We start from the raw sequence: 22,917 nt of genomic DNA on the forward strand, positions 1-22,917 counted from the left end.
TTACTGACACACACAACATGGAAGAACCTCCAAAACTTTATGCATAGTATGAGGAGCCAGATACAAAAGATTATATACTGCATGGTGCTATGTATATAAAATTCTAGCAAAAGTAAACTCTAGACCTCAAGACAGAAAATGAAACTGGTTGCTAAGGGCTGGATTAAAAGGGGATGATTGACGGCTAAGCAGCTTGAGGACATGGTTGGGTAATGAGAGTTCTATATCTCGACTGGGGTGTTGGCTACAGTTTTATATTTATCACACTTATTAAAGTTTACACTTCAAATTGGTTTACTTTATTATATGTAATTTAGACCCACTATAAAACTGAATTTTGAAAAAATGCTGTTGAGAATATGTGGTATAAGAGATGTACCTGGAATAGCATTGGTGGTTGGAAGGCTCAAAGGCTTGAAGGAGTTGTTGCATTTTGAAAAGCAGTTGACTGGAGGCTCTATGAGGACAGGACAGTGTCCATCTTGTGTACCATAATACATCCCGGCTGCATCACAGTGCTCAGCACATGGTAGAACTTATTGTTTGCTTAAAAAATGATAGTCTTTTCAAGTATCACAGAATAAAGATTAGGAGCAAAAAATTTCTAGAGACGGGTAGGATGAGGCCAGGAAATGGACTAATTGTGTAGAGCCCTCAGTGCTACGGTTATGCGTATTAACTTTCTTCTAACAATAGCCTATGAGAGCTATGGCCTGTCAAAAAGAACAGGTACATATATAACGTGCATTTAGAAGAGAGAGAAGCACACTGCTCTGACATGGGTGTGAATGGAGGCCTGGGAGGGGCAGCCTGGGTGAGGGGAGCCCCCGAGAGGCTGGTGGGGTGTGCTGGGATGAGGAAGCGCAAACGCAGTGCGGAGTGAGCGTAATGCAGGCCTTCGGGTATGTTACCTTTTTTTTCTATGGACTTCTTATTTCTGCTCAGTCTTTAATTAAATTTTTTTTCTAATTATTAGAGTAAACAGTGCAAAAGAATTATAAAATCAAGCATAAAATGAAGATGATTCTATCAACTCTGCTATTTTAGTATCTACTATACTTCTGATTTGTGCATCTGTTTATAGATGTGATTATATGTGTGTATATATTTTTGTTTGTTTGTTTTTTGTGTGACAGAGACAGAGTCAGAGAGAGGGATCATTAAGGATAGACAGACAGGAAGGGAGAGAGATCAGAAGCATCAACTCTTCATTGTGGCACCTTAGTTGTTATTGATTGCTTTCCCACATGTGCCCTGACCGGGGGGCAGGCTACAGCAGACTGAGTGACCCCTTGCTTGAGCCAGTGACCCTGGGCTCAAGCTGGCGAGCCTTGTTCAAACCAGATGAGCCTGCGCTCAAGCTGGCGCCCTGGGGGTCTCAAACCTGGGTCCTCTGCATCTCAGTCCGTTGCTTTATCCACTACGCCACCACCTAGTCAGGCTATGTGTGTATATTTTAAACATATATGAAGGTTGGATTTACACATATTTGAAATTGGAAAATGGCTGTTCTGACGGTTTTAAGGAGTTTCTGCTTTCTAGGCTGGACCTTCCCTTTGTTCTGGGAGATAGCCTTCATTCTAATGGAAGTCCTAAGTTAAAAAGAATTAACCTAACTGCAGAAATTTTAGACTACAATGTTGTGTCTTTGTAGTAAAAATTAAAAATTGCCTGACCTGTGGTGGTGCAGTGGATAAAACGTTACCTGGAATGCTGAGATTGCCAGTTTGAAGCCCTGGGCTTGCCCGGTCAAGGCACATATGGGAGTTGATGCTTCCTGCTCTTCCACCCCCCCCCCCCCCTTTTTCTCTAAAATGAGTAAAGTCTTTAAAAAAAAAAGAAAAAAAATTAAAAATTGGTGGTAATATGATTTGTCCCTTTATACTTCAAGATATTTTCTGTGTACTAGTAGACATTTAGGCCTCTTAGGCCTGACTGTGGTTAGGGGTCAGGATCTGGGCATCGGCAAGGACACTGATCCAAGCAGTTGCTTTCAGGTAGACAGCAGATTGTGGCTGCTTTCCAGACAGTGTGACTTGAACTGAGCCAGACCTTGGCTTCTCGTAATTGCCACGAAGGTGAGACAACAAGCTAGTGGGTGTACTCCGTGAGGGTACAGAAAGATGACATCTGTCTCTGAACCAGGAAGCAGTAACAGTTCCGTGTTTCTCAGTCAACACGGAACCTGTCAGAGCTTTGATCTTGGCCTTTCTAGCCTCCAGAACTGTGAGAAACAAAATTTCTCTTGTGTGTAAGCTGCCTAGACCAGCGACTTTTGACCAGTGTGCTGGTTGAAATGGTGTCCTGCGAGAATTTCTTTTTTTCTTTTTTCTATTTTTTTAAGACTTTATTTATTCATTTTAGAGAGGAGAGAAGGAGGAGAGAGAGAGAGAGAGAGAGAGAGAGAGAGAGAGAGAGAGAGAGAGAGAGAAAAGAGGGGAGGAGCAGGAAGCATCAACTCCCATATGTGCCTTGACCAGGTAATCCCAGGGTTTTGAACCAGTGACCTCAGCATTCCAGGTCGACGCTTTATCCACTGCGCCACCACAGGTCAGGCCTGCAAGAATTTCTAAGACATGTTTAGTCAAGGTACTGACCTCTTTTCCCTTTAGACTGTCAAATAAAAAAATGACAACAGCCAACACAACAGCAGCCTTCCGGCATGGATGAATCAAAATTATACCTGTTTTTTTGTCAGACCGGCAAAAAAATGTATTTTTGGGTATACTTTAGAACTTAGTAATTAGTTTGTGTGCCATGAGATGAAAAAGATTGTAAAGCGCTGACTTAAACTATGGTATTTTGTTAGAGCAGCCCGAATGATGCTAAGATATCCTCTAGAGTTGTTCTTACATTGCTTTTGATTCTGTTTCTGTGTTGATCAATAACGGCTGTATTATCAATAAACTTCTCTTTCTAATTAATTTCTTCTAGACACCTCTCTCCACCCTCTCACCTTCTAAGAAAACTGTTTTTTCCTTGATGATTCCATATGCCTTGAAACTCTCTAGGAGTCCAGAAGTAGAGCGTGCCTCCAGGTTCCCCACCATCTGTTTGTGGACCATTATTAGGACTCTTATAAGCCCTCTCCTTTGAAACTGTTGACCTGTTTTGCTCTCTAGGCTATAGCTGTCTTTCTCCCCTAGTAGGAGGGGCAAGGGGACTCTCTGGGGTCCCCTTTATAATGACGCTAATCCCACTCATGAGGGCTCCACCTTCATAATCTAATCACATTCTGAATGTTTCATCTCCCAATACCATCACATTGAGGATTAAGTTTAACCATACGAATTTTGGGGGAACATAGACATTCAGTATATAGCAATAACTCCTGGTTTTAAATTGGGTTTCAGGTCTAAGCATAAAATAGACTAATAGAAAGATTTAATCTTTATTTTGAGAAATATTTAAGACATTCAGTATATAGCAATAACTCCTGGTTTTAAATTGGGTTTCAGGTCTAAGCATAAAATAGACTAATAGAAAGATTTAATCTTTATTTTGAGAAATATTTAGAACATCTGGTGCCATTATGAGAATTAAATATTCAATTACTATATCTCACTGAATTTTATCTATATTTGATTAATAACAGTTTTAAAAATTTACACATAAATGCTACTTGGGTGTAATTGTTTGATAAGCTTTATAATTTTTCAAGTTACTTTGCTCTGATGGGGTTAGCATGAGGCCTATAGACCCATGGTAAAAGGCATAGGCTCTGGGACCAGATTGGTTTGAATCCTGCATCTACCACTTAAACATTGATGATTTTGGGTGAGTTAAATAATTCCTTTAAGTTTCAGGTTTCCCCTCTGTAAAATAGGGATAATGCTTAGCTCAGAACTGTCCCAAGTAGTATGTGAAATAATGCACGTAAATGCTTCCTACTTAGTGCTCAATAGTAGCTACTGTGATGATAGGACATGCTATTCTATTATTCAAGGAGAATTGGTGTATTTTACAGAAATTTAGCTCTGAAAGCTCTTGGGTCACAATCCTCCTCTTGTTGTTGGTCTCAACTCTTTGGATAAGAATATCTTCGAAAGCCTGGAAACCCCATGGTCCTTCCCTCTTTTCAAGAGTGCAGACGAACCCATGTGGGGTTGAGGGACACCTGCTTTAGACTCTGTGGCTTGTGCCACTGAATAGTATCTGTGAGCAGGACCTGAAAACTCCGGCGTCTGGTGTGGCCCCTGTGTCGCTAAGAGAATCTGTAGGTGCATATGCTAGTGATACCGTAGAGCAGGGGTCCCCAAACTTTTTTCACAGGGGGCCAGTTCACTGTCCCTCAGACCATTGGAGGGCCGGACTATAAAAAAAACTATGAACAAATCCCTATGCACATATCTTATTTTAAAGAAAAAAAAAAACAACAAAACGGGAACAAATACAATATTTAAAATAAAGAACAAGTAAATTTAAATCAACAAACTGACCAGTATTTCAATGGGAACTATGCTCCTTTCACTGACCACCAATGAAAGAGGTGCCCCTTCCGGAAGTGCGGCGGAGGCGGATAAATGGCCTCAGGGGGCCGCATGCGGCCTGCAGGCTGTAGTTTGGGGACCCCTGCCGTAGAGTTAGCTAGGTCACATATTTCTTGAAAAAATATTTTATTTACATCCGATTTATAAATTACCCACTCGCAAAAATGGCGTGAAGGTTCTTGATAAATAAAAACAAAAACTAAAGGGCAGGGGTATGGGTGCTCCCAGGGAGTGAGGGTGAAACATTTCTTTCCTCATGGCTGGCCAAGTCAAGCTTTGGATTGCTCCAAGCTTGACTGCTGCCTGTTTCCTAGCTGTGCGGCCATCGGAGAGTTATCTCCCTACAATTTCTTGCCACAAGGTGACATGAATGGAAACAACCCTGTTGAGTTGTGACAAGGAAATGAAGCAAGTTAAGAAATGCAGGAAACAGCCTGTTGCCCCACAACACTCTTACTCGAACCTGGATTTAGCTCAGTTTCCCGGAAGCTCGGGCAGAAACAAAAACAAATAAGTCTCCACTTTGAAAAAAGTCGATATCTAATACAAGATCAAGTAATTGTTACCAAACAGCCTGGCTTTGAATTTCTGGAAAAAACTGGCCTCATGGTTCCTAATATAAGAAAACAAATGGGAAATGTATCAGGCACCTACTACTAATATAGATTTATGGAAGACAAATTGGGCTATTTCTCATATCGACCCTCTTTAAAAGCTCAGGGCATAGCATTAAATCTTAATTCAGTGAAGGTATTTCTAAAGGAAGTTGAGATATTTGCTCTGAATACATTGCTTCTCAACAGCATAACCTAATACAGGAATAAAATTAGAAATGCTAAAAATTGTGAATACTTAAAATGACCTTAAATTTGTCTTACATATTGGCTCTCTCGTCTTGTCCTTTGACAAATTCTAGATCACCAGATTGAATGCTGCCATCGGTGGAGTTTTATGCTGCTACTTCCCACAGCAGATGGGTTTATTCTGGATTTTCCATGGTCATGACACCCGACTTAGTTTTATTGTGGGGAATATTGTAAGACAATTATTTTGAAAATACAGATTTATAAAAAGGTTTGAGTTTACATTTATAGGTAATTTCAACTGGTTGAAGCTGGAGGTGCTGTCCTGGCTAAGGTCCCACCCAGACTGTTAATTTATTTTTTATTTTTACATCAAGGTATGTCATGTTAGAGTGGAGAGAGCATGGCTTTGTGGTCAGACTGATCTGACTTACGGCAGGTTGCCAGCCATGTGACCTTGAACAACTTATTTCACTTCTCAGGGGCTTTACTTCCTCCACCTGAACCATGTGACCTGAGAAACGTACTGGGCAGAGTGTGGGAGAGAACTAGAGGGCACGTTGTCACTAAGTTGTGGAGCACAGTTCTGAGTATTGATAGAGCGAGAATGTAGACTTGGGGCTGATGTAGGTTCTCTGCACTCTAATGCTCCCTCGCACAGGAAATACTCTTTCTACAACAGCTTAGACATGGTGGAGCAGAGACCCCTGCTTTTCTGGAATGTTCTGGCTTCTCAGTCTCAACTTGAAAAAAATGCTTTCTTCAGTGGTTCATAAATTCATCTTGAAAATAATGAATGAAGAAAGGATTATATATTTAATAGTGGTTGTCACGTTGTTGCTGTAATCAGTAAAATTCCCCTAGATTTCTTTCATAGTCTGTTGACTAATAATATGGAGTTATGATTAATAAATGTGTTTGAATGTTTATCAGGTTTTTAAGTGAAATCATTGCCAGTATTAGTTATTGAATATTTTAGAATGTTAGTTTAGAAATTAGTAGTCAAATTGGTACCGTACATTTAAAGGATTGTTATAGTCATTAACAGGGAGCTGAATCTGGATATGAATTTAAAATTCTTTTGACTTGTATTTCACTGGTTTCATCTTTAAATATTTTTTATTTTTGAAATATTCCTAATTCAAGACAATTTTTAAAGTTTACATGAGAATTACTCTTTAAAAAAAATGTTAAAGGACCAACTCTGACACAAAAACATTGGGCTTTTTCACTTTAAAAAATAAAAGGGCCTGACCTGTGGTGGTGCAGTGGATAAAGCGTCGACCTGGAAATGCTGAGGTCGCCGGTTCGAAACCCTGGGCTTGCCTGGTCAAAGCACATATGGTCTCTCCTCTGTCTCTCTCTGACTCTCCCTCTCCTCTCTCTAAAAAAAAAAAAAAAAAAAAAAAAGGGAGCCCTGGCCGATTTGCTCAGTGGTAGAGCGTCGGCCTGGCATGTGGCAGTCCCAAGTTCAATTCCCGACCAGGGCACACAGGAGAAGCGCCCATCTGCTTCTCCACCCTTCCCCCTCTTCTCTCTCTCTCTCTCTCTCTCTTCCCCTCCCATAGCCAAGACTCCACAGGAGCAAGGTTGGTCCAGGCACTGAGGCTGGCTCCTTCACCTCTGCCTCAGGCGCTAGATTGGCTCCAGTTACAGTGGAGCAATGTCCCAGATGGGCCAAGCATCGCCTCTGGTGGGCATGGCTGGTGGATCCTGGTCGGGTGCATGCAGGAGTCTGCCTCCCTGCTTCTCACTTCAGAAAAATACAAAATAAATAAATAAATAAAGAAATGGGAAAAAATTTTAGTTTGTTCAATTTTTTTTTAACAGAACTTAAAAACAACAACACCCCAAACCACCTGGAATATGTAAAAACTGTATGAAATTCATGAAACATACAGCAATATTTTTAGTAAGCTTTATAGCAGAAAGGCATTTCTTCTCTGTAGGAAAAAAGCTGTGCGCTGTCCCATCTGAGTGTCCCCAGAGCAGGGCCTTCAAGAATTCGCAGGAGCGGCCTGGCTGTCCGTGCTGGTCAGGGAAGCTCAGCTGTTGCTGTGTCCAGGGATGTGGGCGGTCACTTCACCAGCCCTGGCCCATGCCAGATGTGGGAGTGAGACTGGGAGAGGGAAGGCAATATGCCCACAAACACACTGTGTTTGTCTAGAACTGGGAATTAGGGCTCCTGGTTCCGAGGTGATTGCAATTGAATATAAGGTGACACGAGAGAGAAAATGCACTTGTTTCAATGTAATTTGGTGAGTTTACCCCCAGTGACAGCCCTCCTTAAGGGAATACTAGGACAGGATTTTTAAAAAACTGGTTATTGTATCATAGACCCTTTTGAGTCTGGGGAGGCCCATGAGTCTCTTTTCAAAATAATTTTAAATATTTTAAATAACTTTAAATGCAAACAATAAAATACATTTTATTACAAAGAAAACCAGTGTAGTTATCAGAATATACAGTTCTTAAAACAATAATGTGTATATATTCTTTCTCATTAACACATTAAATAACAAGGTCTAGTAGTGGTTCTAAAAGCAACTCCAGATATGTGGGAATTTTGAGGGCTCTGTGATAGAGGAAGATTTACCGCTTCTGGGGTAACAAGCCACGGGCCTGCCATCATCATCGTGGTTTGTTGCCTGTATTCAAAATTGAAGAACATGTTAAATCTTAGCCAGAAGTCAGTGAAAATAAGGCTATTCATTTTCCCTTTCTTGTTCCTTGACCTTCTTAATTCTTTCTGTACCCCAAGTTATAAACCTCTCCTCTCAAATTAAGAAATCTGGGGAGGTTGGATCTTGAACAACTGCTACCTTTTTCTGGGCCTCCACCTGACCTCTTCTACTTAGAATTAAATTTACAGCCTTTTAATTTTCAGTCAGACTATACACATATTCTTAGAATAAGATTCTTAGAATAAGAATGAAACTTAGCTTCTTAGAACAATTTTCAAAGAATGACCCATAGGCTCTCTGTATCATGATCCTTTCAGAAGTTTGTCAAAATGCATAATCCTGAGTTCTGTGTCATTCTTACTGGGTCATAATTTTTTAAAATTTATTTATTGATTTTTAGAGAGAGAGGAAGAGGGAGAGAGAGACAGAAACATCAATCTCTTTCTGTATGTGCCCTGACCAGGAATCAAACCAGCAACCTCTGCATATTCAGATGCTGCTCTAACCAACCAAGCTACCTATCTGACCAGCACACTGGGTCATAATTCTTGAGGCAAGGCCTGTGTTGTATGTAATGTAATCTAACTCACGAGTTCCACAGAGACACCAAGATAGGTTATAGAAGAAATTTTAGAAGGAGCTTTATTATTAAGCTGGCGACATGCACGGGGCATAATCCCAAATCATGCAGTCCAGAATATAGCTCTGAGGCTGCTTTTATAGATATGATCACATACTGGTTGGGGGGGGGAGGGGAAGCATGTTACAAAAGTCATTTACTAACAAGCCTATTGAGTTTTGTTGTCTTGTTACAACATTTACTGATAGGATCTATCAAAAGGAAAAAACATTCCTACACACTAAGACCAGAAGATACCACAGTAGTGATGGATGTTTTACATACCTGACAAAGACATCCCCAAATCTTCTAGGACTTACAACCTATCCCTGTCGCCACAATAGTGGGAAATGTTTAGTTTAGGATAGGAGAGAAGCTAAATGAAGTTACTTTTGTGAAGAGTGTTGGGGTTAGCTTATTAGGAAGTCTAAAGCTAGTCCCCGCTTACTTAGTTTACAAGTTCTGTACATACAAAGAATTTCAAAATGATGATTATTAGAAAGCATATAAAATGTTAGAATACAGGTTTTCATGCAGGGGGGTGGGGTTGTAATCCCTTTGTCTAGAAGTATACCTCACTCTCATGACTCCAGGATGGGAGGGTGAGTCAGGATTAGTGTAGGAATTTTTAATTAAGGTAAGTAAACATTGTTTCCTGAAGGCTTTTAAGAGAAGAGAAGAGGAAGGGGTTTCAGATAGGTTCTATCTTCTTTGCTCTGTCTAGCAAGTGGCATCAGTCCTTCCAGAGAACTAGAGGAACTAGTAAAACTATGACTAGCTGATTTTTGCCCCTTTAAGCTCTTCTTGTTTTTTCTTCCTCAGAAAGGAGGGGTAAGGGGGCTTGACTCTTCCTTTTACAATACTAATTTTAACAATTTTGCAGTTCCTTGGCACCTTATCACACCTGGAACACCTGCAAGTCCGATCAACCAAATGGTTCTTGTGTACGTTACAATCAGAGCCTGTCTAGGTCGCCTAGCTAGTTCAGGTGTATAAAATAAGTAAGCTTTGGGACAGGAGAAGAATTTGTAGGTGAGGGGAAGGTATGTTTTTGATAGAGGTTGAGCCACTTAGTAAAGCCATTGTCTTGTTGTGTTCTTTATGAAAATTATGCATTAGGCTATAATCCAGTGGAGTAGGAGGCATCTTTGGTTGGTTAGAGAAAACATGAAGTGGTCCGATTGCGGCCATGGCGGGGGGGGGGGGGGTGCCAGAGGCAAGTAGCAGGGAGGCCATGGACTCAGGTGGGGACACATTTGGTTCATATGCAGCAATTGGAGCCCCGCCCAGTGGGAGGAGCCAAACTCCATTCTATCAAAACAGCACACACATCCAGGCGGAGGGAATTTGGGACCCTAACGGAAGATGACCTGATGGCGCAGCCTGGCTCCCAAGGCGGGCAGTCATGTTTGATGTTGAGGTCCACGGACGGTGAACTTGGAAGGTCTTGTCAATTGCCAACTCTTGGCACTTGCTTGGAAAAGACTTTGCATTCGTAGAGGCTGCTGCCTCCCCCTGCCAACAGCATTCGAATTTCCTTCTAAAACAAGATATACTGTGATTTTTAGATTTTTCACTACAAAAGCAGGAGTAAATCTCAGCCCACCACGTCATGTACCAAATTGTAATTGTCCTCGTTTTTTCCCTAACTCAACTGAAAGTGTTCTGAGCCTCCATGCCGCCAGGGTGCTGGCTGCTCCTTCTCCATGAGTTGAGGTGGGGACATCTTTCTCTGTCCCGTGCCATGCCCAGGAACTGGGGTGTTTTTCCAGGCCACCTGGCAGGCCGGCCTTTTCTGGCTTTTGCAGTCTCGGCAGTGTAGGGGTCCTCCCTGACCTGCAGCCTTTCTGCTATTGAACCTCCTCTCCTTCTTCCAGCCCTGGGATTTCAGTTCTAGTCAAAGCGGAAGGAATTTGTTCCCTTCATGTTTCTACCCTGGAGAGCTGGTCTACATTCTCCCTTTCTGTGGCACTCTTCCCTTAAAACCCGCAGAAAACAAAACGAAACACCACACCATTGTATACATACATATATATGTATATGTCTTAGGCTTTGGAATATAAGAACTAGAGAATGTCACAGGTAACTTTTTGGTCATTCTGCCCTATCTTCTCCCTCCCTTGTGAAACAGTGATCCCAAGATAACTATCTTCTTGAATAGGGAGAAAGGAATGGGAAAAATACGGGGAGAAAAGAGGAACATAGATTAATATCTCAGATATACTTTTTGGCCTTAGAGATCTATTTAATGCTTTTGAGGAAAAACTTGAAGAAAGGTGGCCTTGTAGCATTGATCCATGATCTCTGGAGCAGGGGTCTGGTCCTGCTCATCCACATCTGGGCCCATTCTGGAATACTGGCCATTCACAGTGTCCTGAAAGAGACAGTCCCAGTATTCCTGATGATTAGCGACTTCTGTGCATCCTTCGATGGCAGCCTCTGCAACAACTCTGCGACTGTGTTAACTTCTTTCCGCTTGATTCTTCGGAGTAGCCTGAGCAGGAAAGGAGGCGATTTACAGATGTGTTCCGCAGGGTGTGTGGGGGCGGGGAGGGCTCCTGCCGGCCAACCCTAGCAGGGGTGACAGCCACCCGGAAAAGAGGAGGTGTTATTTTTAGTCCCAGGCCATGCGCTAATCCCCAAAGGTTTTATAGACTCCTCCTCACTGCCCTTCACCCCAGGAATAAAAGCTAGTTCAAATATATTTACCAATTTAACAATGTACAATTTAACTCTCTAAGTTGTGTAAATACTGTCCGTGTCTCTGGTCGGTAGGGCTTAGGACAGATGTTAAATATGCTCAGTTAGAAATATGCTCAGTTTTCCAAGAAGTCCATTTCTTAATGGTTTTGATCAGAGAGGTCTATAATATATATGCCTCCCATTTGAAAAATAAATCTATTTGAGGCTTTAGAAGAATGTTATTTTTATAACTCATTGTTATATTAGAAAATCCTTCAAGTAGTTACAGATTCGACTGCCATCCTAGGACCAGACTAAAACAAACCTTGGAATATGAACTTTTAACTATAATATAGCCAACAGTATCTTTTCCTTTGTAATTGGTAAATTAACTTCAATACCCATTCGTCCCCTCCCCCCTCCCCAGTTATAATGGATCCCTCTGTATCACATTTAACATTTATATTCTTGAAGTTTATTCTCTGCTAGAGACTCTGGCAAAGAATGTCGTTTCACTACCTAATGTCACTTATACCATTTACAGTAGCTCAATATAGCAATTAATTAATACACAGGCGTACCTGGAAGGCATTGTGGGTTTGGTTCCAGACCACTGCAATAAAGCAAAAACTGTCGCAATAAAGCGAGTTGTAATCTTTTTTCTGGTGAAGAGTCTTGCATTCAATTTGTAACAACGTAACTGAAGCTTCAGTTGCTTAGTAAAATGGAGCAGGGTAAAATGAGGTATGGATGGAGAGAAGACGAGGAAACTATATCAAAGTCAACTGAAGTTCAGCATTTCATTTCTCAGCTCTAAACTGGTGTGAATTTGATCCCTTCATGTTGAAATAGTACTGTTTTGGAAACTGCTTATAAACTTTTCTGGGATTTAATTATGTTGTTGCCATCTATCTCTGAGTTCTGATGAGATCATTAAACTGGATATTTTGTTTCTCTGACAAGAAAACATTTTATGCAACCAAATTAAGTTAACAGGGCAGACTCAGGGCACCAATGACTGGACGTTGTAACTAGGAATCTATAAATAAAAACAAACAAAGAGGAGATAAAAGGCATGCTTCAAGTGCCCTTTAAAAGGCTTGAGATAACAGGAATGTTGGTCAATAATGAAAGCCACAGTACCGCATTATGCTTCACTTTTTTCACTTGCTTATTGAACCTAGCTTTAAGCCGGATGGGGAAACTAAATTTTCTAATGGGTGATATGAAATATTTATCAAAGCAGAATTATAATACAAGTTTTGATCATAAGCCAAACAATTGAAGTTATCAAGTCTCTTCAGAAATACATATAGATTTAGGCACACATTGTATTCATTGCTGGATATTAATAATGGAGGAATAGGCTATATTGAGCTAGAATTTATTTCCAAAATGTTTGATTAAATTCACCGGTATCTGAACTACTAACCTCCTCATGTAAAATTGGCACAAAACATTAAGCTTTCTATGTTGTGGTGCATTCATGGATATAAATGTCAAGGAAATGTATACATCAGAGCTGAAGTATAAATCATCTTGCAAAATAGTGGGGCTTTTTATGAAACGAGTTATCCTCCAACACATAGTAGATAGCATTTATTAGGTATTAGCATGTACAAAGCACTGTAACATTGGGGCTCATGGTGTCACCTTGAGGTAAGAGTTTATATTCATTGTGCAGAGATGGAACCTTGAGCTGTGTACCCAAGGGTGTCTTGTCTTCCCACTCCCACGGAAAGTGGGACGTGCACTCTGCTTTTCTGGCTAAGGCCCAAAGTCTTCTGCTGTGCCACAGCCATCTCCATCCATGAATGTGGTTGGTCACTCACACTTGATAAGTCTGTGATGTTCTTATGCAAAGTATCTTAGTGTCTATTTTAGTCTCATTTTGTCTGCAAGATGGAAGTGACCAAGTCTTAGTAATACAACTCTTGAGGTTACCATAGAGCAGGGGTCCCCAAACTACGGCCCGCGGGCCGCATGCGGCCCCCTGAGGCCATTTATCCCGCCCCCACCGCACTTCCGGAAGGGGCACCTCTTTCACTGGTGGTCAGTGAGAGGAGCATAGTTCCCATTGAAATACTGGTCAGTTTGTTGATTTAAATTTACTTGTTCTTTATTTAAAATATTGTATTTGTTCCTGTTCTGTTTTACTTTAAAATAAGATATGTGCAGTGTGCATAGGGATTTGTTCATAGTTTTCTTTATAGTCTAGCCCTCCAACGGTCTGAGGGACAGTGAACTGGCCCCCTGTGTAAAAAGTTTGGGGACCCCTGCCATAGAGTGTGATAGAATGATATAATCATGATTTAAGGTCATTTAAACAGAGCCCACCTCTACAGCCTTTCATATGTTTTTTATCCCTTCATTGGCCAAATAGCAGTTTTCTACAATTTGGTCATGAGGATTCCTAGGCTTATGCTATTAACAGGCTTTTGAGAGTTATTTTTTAAAACTGTAATCCAATAAGATCAGAAAGTTAAAAGTGGCTGTATTATATTTTGAATGTTCCTTTTATATAATCATATTCCTATTAGTTGAGGGACTTAGTCAAAGGATAACTTAGCTTTTTAAATGAATAAATTATACACTATCTACTGATTATGAATTTAACATTTATTTTTATGAAAAATAAACCAAAACAATATTGTAAAATAAGCTCCCTTTTAAAAAAGAAACCAGTGGTGTGTACACACACACACACACACACACACACACACTCACACTCTTTTTCCAATGTATTTTCTAGGCACATACCATATGTCCAGCAGTGACTATCTCTGTTACAGAACTGAGAAGGGGGCTCTTTATGCAGAGTTATGACTTGCCATGAAAAGGAACCTGGTTCTTTAGGCAGAATTCTGTTAACATAGGATATTTACATAAATTATTTTGATATATTTATTTGGTAAAAAAAAAATTGTTCCACGTATCAGATTTTTTTTAAATGCATTTGAATCTTTATTCTACAACACAAGCAACATAAATACAATATCTTTTAAAATATTTTCTCTTTAGAATTTTCATTTTCACCTCAGATAAAAGGTACACAAAATACACTTGCAAGCTTGCTTACAGAGACCGGTTAAACAACAAACAGATTATATCAAATCAAACAGTTATATCAGTTTTTTTTTTTAAATAAATGTGACCAAACTGACTAAATGCTAAGGCAAAACAGAAACTGGACTTCCTTGACAAGTCCTTTGGAGTAAACGAAATGCTTCAAGGCTCCCGGTGAGTGGGCTGCAGTGATGAAGTTTGCATTTTGTAGATGAAATGGTATACTGACTCAAATCATTATGGCTGTACCAAGCTTCATTCATTTATAATTTTCAATGAAAACAAGTGGATTCTTTGGCATAATACAAGAAAGGAGAAAAGGACCCTTACCATCCACTGGCTTTATTTGCAGGGGGGAGGGGAGAGTGGTAGTAGAGGAACTGTTTATAATGTAATTTATTTAAGTTTATTCCTCTTAGAAAAGCATAAAAATAATCTTGAATAGTCGTTTGGCATGATGAGGGCAATACATTTATATTCTTAGACCCCTCCCCCCACCCACCAACCAAAACACAAATTAAAAAATAAAAACGAAAGGAAAGCGTCCTTCCCCTCTAGGCACCTCCTCCTGCCCCATCACTCCATACCCGTATACCCTACCACCTTACCACGTGGTTTCCATCAAGGCGAAACCGAAAGAGCAAAAGCATTCCTCTCAGTCCAGTGTTGCCTATGTAGTGGGAGACATTTTTATTACAGAGAACTACTTCCAACAAAAATCTGAAAAATGAACATCAGAGGGAGGTGGACAAAGTAGCTTGCACATTATCGTGAGGTAGCCATGGCCGACCGCGGTGGCTGCTGGTGTCAGGGGCTGGCGCTTCCCTGACTTGAAACAGAGTATTTCGTGTGGTAGTTCAAAAGATTGGCTTTAAGATCCGCCTCTCTCCCCCATTTTGGCACCAGTCGGTACAATAAATCGAAAACAAATCACTCCTAGAGATCAATTTTAAACTTTGATTTGAAAATAAATTATTAAAAGAATTAAATGCATACATAATTTCTAAAGATGGTTATGGAGCACAAAAGTAAAACTAAAAACTTTATTTCCACCCACAAAGACAAGGATTTGAATCCTTGATACCGTTAACACTTTGATGTACTTTCTGATCTCATTAATTCTAGTAAATATAGTCATCGCTTTCTATTCATATAAAAGAATAAAGTAAATGATGTCAGGGTATTTTGAGAAATTACTAAATAAAAATTGTGTGTAATTCAGAGTTTAGACATGGGTGGTGATTTTAAGTTAATTTTTTTTCTCTTAACTTATTCCCTCTATGTTTATTATTTTTTTCACATAAAAAGAATTTCCAAAGCTAATTTTATTGAATAAGAACGAAACTAAGCCCTGGCGGGTGGCTCAGTGGTAGAGTGTCGGCCTGGCATGCAGAGGTCCCAGGTTCGATTCCCGGCCAGGGCACACAGGAGAAGCGCCCATTTGCTTCTCCACCCCTCCCCCTCTCCTTCCTCTCTGTCTCTCTTTTCCCCTCCCAAAGCCGAGGCTCCATTGGAGCAAAGATGGCCCGGGCGCTGGGGATGGCTCCTTGGCCTCTGCCCCAGGCGCTAGAGTGGCTCTGGTCGCAACAGAGCGACGCCCCAGAGGGGCAGAGCATCGCCCCCTGGTGGGCAGAGCATAGCCCCTGGTGGGCGTGCCGGGTGGATCCCGGTTGGGCACATGCAGGAGTCTGTCTGACTGTCTCTCCCTGTTTCCAGCTTCAGAAAAAAAAAAAAAAAAAAAAAAAAAAAAAAAAAAACTAAGGCCCCAGCTATCTTTGAGTTAACATGATTTCACAGTAGTCCCACTGCATATTGATGCATTTTTTACATTTCTCCCATTATTTGGAAGGTGAATAATGAATATGGTTTCTATTGTGCAGATATGACCACAGCCCAACAAATTTACTGGTAAGTCTTTAAAACAGGGAGTTGGTTATGTTTGCAAATTTCCATGAAGCCATTTGGTAGACTGTTTGCAGGTCTACAGGAAATTAAAATATTAATTTACACCAGGTAGTTATGTGAAAAATGAAGGTACATCAAGTAGTGTAATGTCATCTCGAAGTGCTGACATCCTGGTGACTGATGAGAGATATAAAACTACTGGCAAGCAACTATTCAAAAACATCTGGAAGCCAGGAGCCAAGGTTATAATGGAGTCGACATGGAAACATCTCATTAAAACTATATGGGCAGAAGAAACCCAAACACCACATAGTTCAAGTCACCTCAGTACAAGTCAAAGGGGCAACAGGATACAAATGATCATCCACAGAATCAATGTTTCTAAATACACAGACGAGAAGCTTACACTGATCTCACTGTTCCATAGAACTTTATACATTCACTGTCCTCTAGCTTGTAAACAAACAAAAACCCAACAAAAAACAATTGGTCTGACAACAATGGAAACTGGGAAGATTGAGCAGGAATGCTGTAGAGAATCCAATCCCAAGTTGTCCATCCAAGGTCAAGTTCAGTTTTTCTCTAGTGCTTGATAAGGCAAGCTGATCTTAAAGGTAAGAGTCGGAAATTTTTTCAAGATGATTCCCTAAGTGTGGTCCCCAGATTAGCAGCATTGGCCTCTTAGACACTTGTTCGAATTGCCAATTTCCAGACCTACTGGATCAGAATGAAGGGCCTGGCAGTCTGTGTTTTAACCAGCCTTCCAGGTGATTCTGATGTGTGCTAACGTCTGAGAACCATTGTTCCAAGGTCAGAAGATACTAGACAACCATGACTTAAACCTTCAGGAGAGGAACTAACAGTACAGTCAATGCCTGGTGGTTGAATAGGCTGGAAGGACCATAACTGGATGGGATTCATCAGCATCAACTGCAGTTCTGTCCTAAGAGTGTCAGCAAGTGTCTCCTCCCTGGAGCCCCCTTGCGTTAGTACAGAGAGGAATGTTTTATATGGTGCTAGTGGTGTGGTTGTGGCACTATTTATAAGGAAGTCAAGCATTGTTTTCTGATGAGTTTCTCTTAGACTATCCTAGGAGATGATTTTTTTTTTTCTTTTTGGTCTGTCTTCCCTGAAGTAATAAGTAATAATTGTGTTTTGGAAATCTATATGGTGTTCTAGTCTAAAACCTTTATTATTTGTTACTTCCACATAAAATACAAACATTTCAATATAAGCACAGGAAAAGGATCTCACAGTTTTCTAGACTGGTCCACTAATGAATGAGGAGGATAGTTTTTTTTTATTATTTAGTTTTGTTTTTGATGAGGCATAATTATAAATGAGTTCTTTGCCTATTTCACAAATCTTGCCCAATAACAAGCTCATATGCCCAATAAAAAGTGCTTAAAAATAGTCTCTTACTTTTTTAAGGCTTCACTAAATCTGACTGGGATCACCTAAGTGACACCCAAGTACATGTAAGTTCTGGACTTCCCTTTTGCCTGTTTCCTTGTCTGCAAAGTAGGAATAGTCAGGTGTTATGGCACTTGGTTACTTTGGGTATTGACCTTTATGCTCTCAGTACTTGGATCTTGAAACAATTTTGTTTAAACCAGTACTTCCTCTTTGGAGTGTGCATTTGAAAATGGTTATCATGTATCTTGCATGTTCCTGAACTGAGATGATGTCCCACACATTTAGTACTATATACTTCCCAGGGAAGCAAGTAGACAGGCACTGGTGGCGACAGGGCACTTGAATCTAAGTGATTAACTGGTCATTGGAAAAGGTTCCCAATTTGTGCATGTCATTCCAAACACGGACTGCCATGTTTTTCCTGCATAACAGCTGGCCATGAACAAAATTGTTCCATCATTTCCACCTAATTGGCAGGTTTTCTAAATTATCACTGAAGGTCTGCTTTTAGATTAGTTTAGATTTTGTTTATTTTTGAATACTCAAAATATTGTTATAGATGATTTTTCTACATAACTACCTTTTTTTTAAAACTCTATTAGGAAAAATCCCCATAACATTATGGATCTGAGACATCAAATATTTTTAACTCATTTTAACTATTTACTTCACTGAGATACTACTGAAGTGTTTACATTGCATTTAAAGCATGGTGTCGTAGAAGGAGCCTGGCCTTCGAATTCAGGAATACCTCTTTTGCAACCAACTTTGCCATTTACTGGTTATCTTGGGTTAAGTTTCTTAACCTCACTGGGTCTCTGACCTCATCTATAAAAATGAGGAAAACAATACCTGTTTCACAAGGTTACTGTGAAAATAAAATGTGGTAATACAGGTAAGGATCTACATTCAGAGTGGCACTCAACAATGCCACCCCCTCTCTGCTGTTTGTAGAGTCTTGCCATTGTTATCAGCTCCAAACAAAGGTCTCTTTAGTTTGAGGGGACTGACGTGAATGATTTTCCTTTCCTACAGAAGCAGTACTGTGATGTATTCTGGGGAAGTCTAAGATATCATTCATGTAATCGTTTATGTAACTGCAATTAGGGCTATATCGCTCTTTAAATGGACTCTGTATAAACCTTCTCCTTAAAACAAACAAAACCCAGAAAGCCTAGTGAAATTGTTATAAAGAAGTTTCCATTTAAAGGTACCTTTGAATTATGTTACCATGTTGTCATGTCTGATTGAAAATACTTTAATATGAGCTGTTATGTATGTTAGTAATAGCCTTGGCCAGCCATTACATAACCTAAACATGGTAAGGGGTGCCTAGTTTTGTATTGATGGAGAAGGCTAGGGAATAATCTTCAGGTGAGAGAGAATGGGATCATATAAAGAGCCAGCCCAAGCATCTCTGAAAGCTGACCAGAAGATGCACGAACTAGGAGAGATCCTATGAACACTCTGTTAGCCCTCCATCACATCTGTGACCTCATGGCTAGGAGGAGTCTGATGAAGAGTGTGATACAGTCAGCTGAGCTGTTCAGTCAGGAATCCTTGTACACTTTGAGTTTTCCAGGTGTTTATGATGTGCCTTTTACCAAAATATTAGAAAAGGAGAGTAAATCTCAACGTTAGGGCCACACACTTTTAGTAGTAAAAATTGGCAACGTGCAGAATCTTACTCTGCTTCGATCTGTAAATACATGGTAATAACTGTTTTAACTATAAAGGCTGTCTTAACCTTGGTCTTTCAGAGACCTTGGGGAGAGGCAGAAACTGAGACACCAGGAAGAGTGTGAGGGACTCACTGGACTAGTATACCTCTCTCTACCAAGGGTTCCTAATTATCTACCTTTCTTCCCACCCCTGGAAGGACTCGTCTGACTTCACTGTGACCTTAAGTCATGTTTGTTAGAGATTTGCAGCAAGCAATGTCCTTTTAGAAAACTGCAAATACCTCTGGGAAGTACTGCTGTGACAGTTAGTTTTCTGGTTGAACTCTGACATGGATGTGGAACACACAGAACAGTGGGAAGAGAGGTGGGCTGAAGACTGATGTGGGTCTCGGGTGGGCTACAGAAGAGGGGATGGGAAGGGACCGGAACGTCTTACAAAACTACAGGTAAAGAGCTGTGCGTATTCTCTCATCTCTTCCCTCCTGGTGCCCACAGTCGGGTTAGTACTAGAGTAGTGTTTGGATCGAGTCTGGGCTAAACTTATTTATCAACTAGCCTTGGGTCCCAGAGAGAGAATACGGGGGAGGATGAATTCTGATTTCTAAATAATTAGTGAACATACTCTGGGGCGTGACATTCATAATTGAGACTGGCTTCATTTGAATTGTTATATGTCATAAAAAGTTGCTACCTATAAATATTTTGTAATTACTCTGATTTGATACTCTTTCTTCTCCAGTAAATTTTGTAGTACTCACAGGCTCATAAAGGAGAACTGAACTGAAGCTATAGTAAAAAACAGGACCATGGTGTACTGCTTTTGTTAAAGGGAAAAAAAAGTCACTTTCAAGTCTACTTACAAAACATAAACATTCATAAGCATCAGCACAGCTCATTGCTAGCCCAACAATGCATTGCTGGTTACAATCAAATAGTTGATCTCTTCCTAAACTTGAATTATCTAATGAGTAAAAACTGAAGGCAGAGAGTGTTTTGTGGAACTGAAAAAAATGTCTTCTGGATCCTATGGTGGTCTTTAGGTACATACTGAAAGGTAAAGTTTCTTCTTTTATATAGATTGCCTACATAAGTCAGCTCTGTCTTCCTGTTAACCTTGTGTAGGTAAGTTTTCATAGGAAAGGAAGACAAAGTTTACAAACACCAGCACTGAGTAAAGTTGTCAATTTTAAATCCATATTTCAATATCAAAGAGTTGCTGTTCTATTTTTAGAAGATGACATAGTCCATTATGACTGTATTTTTAGGAGCTGGGAAACTTATAATGTGTATCAGATCAACTATTTTCTAGAATATATATGAATGAGCTTGACTGAGGAGTTTCAATCATTATTATAATTTAAGAAATATTAAATATACTCTACATAAAAGATAAAGTTTCCAGATTAACTTTCTAGTTATATTTAAGAAAAGAAATATCCACTTAAAATAGTGGCCTGAATAAAAGGACCTCAGACATGGGGTAAATCGACTTGCCAGAGAGGAGAAATACTTTAAATTGAAAAACTTAATTTCCTAGACTCCCTTCTGCGCGCCCTTCTCCTCGAGTTTTCTTCTCAGTCTAGAGCCTGTGTAACTGACACCATAATTCCGTACGGTTGCTGTGTACTATTTGAAGATTGAAGTGATTTCACTATAATCTCCTTTCCCACCCTTCCAGCTGTCTCCGTACCCCACACTTCTGCCCCCTTCCCTGAGAAGTCTGCTCACTGAATGCAGAACTCACTTCCTCTCCTCCAAGGGTGTGGATAGCAAATGAGTTGCATTTTAATGTTTTATTTTCTTAAAAACCAAATGTTATACCTTCTGTTCAGATAACCGTGGGGCATAGAAATGTCTGTGCAACGAGGGACTAAGGCACCATTTTTTTCTTTCCCTTTTCTTTTTTTTGCCTTTGGAGCCAAAGCAAAGACTGATGGGACCACCAAGGTGGCTGGTCAGTCTTCTGTCTCTTGGCAGTATCTGTGTCAGCAAATATCACTGGGTACTCTGTGTCAAAGGCGCCATGACATGGACTTAAAACTCTGCCAGGAAAGAATTTTCTCCACTAGAAATAGGGAAATAAAGGCACAACAGTACCTTACACAAAGAAGTTGGTGAGTACCAACCAGAAAATCTTGACAACTTAAGAGTAATTTTGAAATGTTCTGGAATATTTTACAGAGAAAGCCATCCTTTTCTTGATTATGACACCCACAGATATTATCTTTCTAGCTGTTTTCTTCTCCACCAAACGCGCAATCATCGTATAAATCTTTCTGCAATGAAGACTGGTACTAGATGTCTGAGTGCTTAAACATCAGCTTGACTTACCAACACGTATTTCCTTAGCAATTGCATTTTTTAAAAAATATGGATCAAATGGATCAATGTAGAGTTTTCAAAGGAGTGGTCCTTGAAAGTGACCCATTTGGCAATAACATTGCAGGCAAAAGCACTGGGAAATAAACTTCAAGAATTTAGAAATGTGTTAAAGAATGGAGACGCTTCTGAAGTAATGTGCAAAATCAGAGTATCATTTGTGTCATCTAGATACAGCCTTAGTCTCCAGATTGGCCCCATAGTTAGGGAGTGGCTGATTGTTCTCTGAGACACTGGTTTCAGTGGGGCTGGTGGTGGGGAAGTTGCTATCAGTTTGATTGGTGGGTACACTCTAACCCTGGTATTGAATTTCTTCAGTGTGAGTCTTCTACACAATGATGTCATAGACACGGCCCACTCGGCCGAGCCACTCTCTCACGGCCTGGCGAACTCGGATGTCAGTCACGTGACAGGTCAGCTGGCTGATGCACGGGAACACTGCTGGCTGTAGGGCCATGAAGGTCGGGTCGGGAAGGATCTGAATCTGATTGAGAACTGTTAGCACCATGTTGGTCCATGCCTAAGGGAAAGAATTTAAGAGGATTATCAGCTTTCTCCTCTGGTTTTGTTTGAACACTCAGGAGAGGCTAACTAAGCCCTGCCTATTTGCAAATAAGTTTTTTCAGGCCTTTAGGCTATAATAAATTAGTCTTTACTAATAAATTGTCATTTTAACATTATATGTACAGAGACTTACCTAACATTACAGATATCTTATTTTTAGCTTTCACAAGCTGCAAGAATCTTATTTATTCCTCAGTTTTAAAAACTCGCTTGCATTTTCATAATGAGATTTGCATAGGACATAACATTTTTAATCAGCGGTCACTGTAATAAAGCCCAGAAAACTTGAACTAGGTCTACTTGACTTGAGGATAACTTTTAAAGTCACAAGCAAATCTCCAAGACAACGAAAGGCAGTTATTAAGATATGTTATTGGTCAAGAAGCTCATCTGTTAAAGAATAATCATACATCACAGCTTGATTGGACTTTCGCAGATCTAGTCTATGATATTTGTAAATTCTGAATTATGAAGAGGAATTCTATATTCAAAATATTTATACTTGAGAGGAAAATAACACATCTTGCAAGAGGTTCATACTAATTCTAGATTTATGTTCATTCAAAGAATACATTTCTGATTAGGTTCATGGAATCCTAGGACCCAAGGTTGTCTTAACTGATGAGG

The 22,917-nt window shown here is 40.1% G+C and overlaps 1 protein-coding gene across 3 annotated transcripts in view; it reads right to left on the reverse strand.

Moving 5' to 3' along the window:
* Positions 1 to 16,086: 16,086 nt before the first annotated feature.
* The window catches only part of ARFGEF3 (ARFGEF family member 3), a 155,728-nt gene continuing 148,897 nt past the window's right edge, over positions 16,087 to 22,917 (reverse strand). For all 3 annotated transcript variants that reach the window (XM_066373141.1, XM_066373140.1, XM_066373137.1), the window contains one exon: positions 16,087 to 22,246. In XM_066373141.1, coding sequence (XP_066229238.1) covers positions 22,055 to 22,246 — 192 coding nt within the window. In that variant the 3' untranslated portion in view covers positions 16,087 to 22,054. The remainder of the gene's footprint in view (positions 22,247 to 22,917) is intronic.

Source organism: Saccopteryx leptura, chromosome 3, assembly GCF_036850995.1.
Source record: "Saccopteryx leptura isolate mSacLep1 chromosome 3, mSacLep1_pri_phased_curated, whole genome shotgun sequence".
Lineage (NCBI taxonomy): Eukaryota > Metazoa > Chordata > Mammalia > Chiroptera > Emballonuridae > Saccopteryx > Saccopteryx leptura.